Here is a 3588-nt window from a genome sequence, read left to right as displayed (position 1 = left end):
GTTTATTTTTCATAATATATACATAATTTTTTTAACATTTCAAAAATTATTTTTTCCCAGTTTTTAATAGCTTTATTAAGATATTTACCATAAATTTCACCATTTTTAAATGTACAATAAAGTGTCTTTTTAGTAAATTTACAGAGCTGTGCAACCACTACCACAATCTAGTTTTAGAACTTTTCCATCACCCTCTACCCAAAATTTTTTTGTGCCTATTTGCAGTTAATCCTCATTCCTGTCCTCAGCCCCAGACAAATACTGATATGCTTTCTGTCTCTATACCTTTTTGTGGGTATTTCATATAAATGGACTTTGTTTTTTGACAAAAGGAAATTCCAGTGCTATCAAAAAACCACATTTTTAATTCTAAAGCTACATATCTTTGTTGGGTATCATGTATAATAGTGATACAGGATCAAACTCTCCAGTACTTCTCTTATTTGTTGGATAGCAGACTTTTTGTTTTGTAAACCACTGTCTCTGATTTGAAGTTACTTTAGTTAGATTGAATAATTCTGTTGAAAAGTATTGAGCCAGTACGTCTTGTTGAAAAGTAAAACAAGACCATTGTTTATTGTATTGGGAAAGAGTGGTCAAAGAAATAGCATAACCTGTATCGATTATTTCAAATTTGAAATGTACAGCAATAATACAATTTAATGTTTCTTTATTATCAATAGTCTTGATTATAAATAACAATTTATAAAAATACCTGGAAGATTTATAATAAAGAATATATAAACATTTGTATTATATGCATTTCCTTCCTGTTTTGTTAAAGATAATGGATTTTCATGACTTCTCAAAGACAGTTATGGAGTAAGATTACTATTTAGCCAAAAAAAGTATAAATTAGTAGTGTTAGAATAACAAGTACTTCATAATATGTTCAGATTTGACTTCTAGATGATTTAATAAAATACTGGCAACTCATTAAAATGAGTTAAGGCTTGTATATGTTTGTGTGTGTGTGTGTGTGTGTGTGTGTGTGTGTGTGTATTATTATTGTGTGTGTGTGTGTTATTGTGTACACACACATATATACACACACATACACACACACACACATATACACACACACACACACACACACACAATATATATATATATTTTTTTTCCTTTGGTGTGGTGGGGAAATCAGTTGATTATTTTGATAATCTAGCTCGGAAGTCTATGAATAACAGTTTTCAATAAATTAGGGTTCATTCAATAACCATGAAAAAAGTATGTTTATTCCCTAACTTGTTCTGTTAATAGTCTAGGGAAGCCTATACATGTAACTATGTTATTATACATTTGTATGTATATTTCTGTTGTGTAAGTTGAGTTTCCATAATAAAGAATTATTTATAAAAATAGGTTTGATTATTATGCTGGTTGTGGACTTTGAGATTTTGCTGATCTACTTATTAGTAATTACAGCTGAAGGACAGCCCTGCCTCACCTTGTTTACTTACTCATCACTTAATACAGTTCTCAGCTGAGTTTGTAAGGGAAGTGCATACTTTGGACTTGTTATCTGCTGATTAAGAACTCCATGCTCTCTTGGCACTGTTTGTTGAAGGCAGTAGAACGACGTGACAAAATATAAGGACAAAAATTGAACTATATTTTAAAAGAAATTTATATTGACCAAAAGAAGAGTTGGTTTATACTTTATGATATTTGATATTTGTTTTTTCTAAGAGTATCAAGTTTTTAGTTACATACATTAACAGCTTATTTTAGAAAAAAATAGTTAATTTTTGTGTTCTTTTTATTTCAAAAAAGAAAAGATTTATCATCTTAGTTGCACGTCTGACTCAATTGTAAAGGGGTAAGAAAACTTCTTGGAATCATTCTTAAACAAAATAACATTTTGTTAACTGTGGCATTAATTTTTAAAATCATGAATTGTTGTTTTGATGAATAGCTTTGAAGCTCCTCTCTTTTGCTGATGGTCAGAAAATTCCAAAATCATCCTCGCTGCTAGTGATGCCAGTTCTGCAGATATTATCTTCTACTGCCTTGGAAGACTGCATATCCCCAGAAGAAGACAGTCCCTCTAGGCAGCAGTTGGCTCTGAATCTTTTAGAAATGGTACAGCAGGAGTGCTACAGAGACGACCACCAAAAGGTAATGACGTTCATCCTTGTTTCTCTTAAAGGTAAAGTGGTAATGTGGGATTTTTGTCTATAAAGATAACCTTACCTCCTGATGAAGTATCTGTTTGGGTTTTAACTCAATCATTGTGAACTTTACCATTCTCTCAGGCAGTGGTGTAGATGTTAGTATATTCTTCTGAGTGGTGAGAGGGGAGGGTAGTCTTGTTGAAAAATAAGTTTTAGAAGTGCTATGTAATCTTTTTTCCTCTTTGAGTTTCCAGTGTACATCAGTAGCTAAAGGTCCTGAAGAATCCTGCAGAAAAGAAACATTCGGTTTAACATAGTGCTTCTCTAACCATATTTGAATATGGATCCTTTTTTTCTCATCATACTGTTTAGTAAGTGCAGCATATTGATCTGGGATAGTCCAAGATGGGAAATCTCCTTGAATGCCTGGAAGTTCCAAGGTCTGTAAGAACTAAGACTTTATTTTTGAATGTGGTAGCTTATGCCATATTCCCTGGCATAATGGCTGTTGGTGTCTCCTTAGGTGCCTCTAATCTGCTGCCTTCAATTGGAAGACAGCAGGACTGTCACACCCCATTCCTCCCTCTGCCTGCTAAGCATATCCCATTCTGCTTTGTCAGTCTCACTGTTCCTGTTACAATAATGTAAAAAGTATAGTCCATGTCTGTTAATGGCTGGGTTCTGGGCCTGCATTTGTTAGTCCTTTACTCTTTTGATATTTGTTTTGATTTTGATAAAATTATTACTTCCTAACTCCTACTTTTATGGGGATTAAATAAGGATTAAATAAGATAGAACTGGTGAAGCGTCTTAAGTTTCCACAGAGGCATTACATAAATGTGAGGTAGCGCCATAGTTGTTTCATCTGCAAAAGCAGGGAGACCTCTAATCATGTATCGTTAAATGTTCTAGCAGCAAAAATCCAGGCATTGTGATTCCTTGTTTGAGCCTGCAGCAAGAACTAGCCTATAGGCAAATTGAATGTATACTACAGATTCATAAATCCTAATTGTTTGACTGAAACTTTAAAACTTGAAATAGGTCATTGATTTTCATTGAGAGGAAGAAGTTCTTGCATCTGCCTAATAGGAATACAAGATGTCGCCAAAATTTCCTAGCAGTCTTTTACCTTTCCTCTGGACTTGCCCAATGATTGGATTTTGGGTGGGGATGGAGGGAGGGCAGGATGTACTGTGTCTAAGAGTTGTGTTCCTTTAAATCATGAGTGATATTTACTGAGAATCACCCTGACTCTAATATTTAAGTATTCATCTTACTATTTGCTCAGGTGTATGAGTCTTATTATTCAGCACTAATAGCTAGGCTTTCTCTTTAGCTGGGGAAGAGGGAGAAGGAAGGAATACTATTAGGGCTATAAACATCCTCCTAATAATGGTGCGCTGTTTTGAGGCTTTGAGTAGATATATGATTACCCTTCTAAAAAATCAAGCCACAGTTTACAGTTGGCTTTTTT

The 3588-nt window shown here is 33.8% G+C and overlaps 1 protein-coding gene across 3 annotated transcripts in view; it reads left to right on the top strand.

Annotated features, from left to right (window-relative positions):
- FOCAD (focadhesin) overlaps positions 1 to 3588 on the top strand; it is a 262544-nt gene that overhangs the window by 87955 nt on the left and 171001 nt on the right. For all 3 annotated transcript variants that reach the window (XM_039868697.1, XM_039868772.1, XM_039868837.1), the window contains exon 10: positions 1916 to 2118. In XM_039868697.1, coding sequence (XP_039724631.1) covers positions 1916 to 2118 — 203 coding nt within the window. The remainder of the gene's footprint in view (positions 1 to 1915; positions 2119 to 3588) is intronic.

The sequence above is a fragment of the Pteropus medius genome, unplaced genomic scaffold, assembly GCF_902729225.1.
Source record: "Pteropus medius unplaced genomic scaffold, Ma_sr-lr_union100, whole genome shotgun sequence".
In the NCBI taxonomy this organism is placed as follows: domain Eukaryota; kingdom Metazoa; phylum Chordata; class Mammalia; order Chiroptera; family Pteropodidae; genus Pteropus; species Pteropus medius.
The sequence above is the reverse complement of the archived record's forward strand: the minus strand, read 5'-3'. Positions and strand labels throughout refer to the sequence as shown.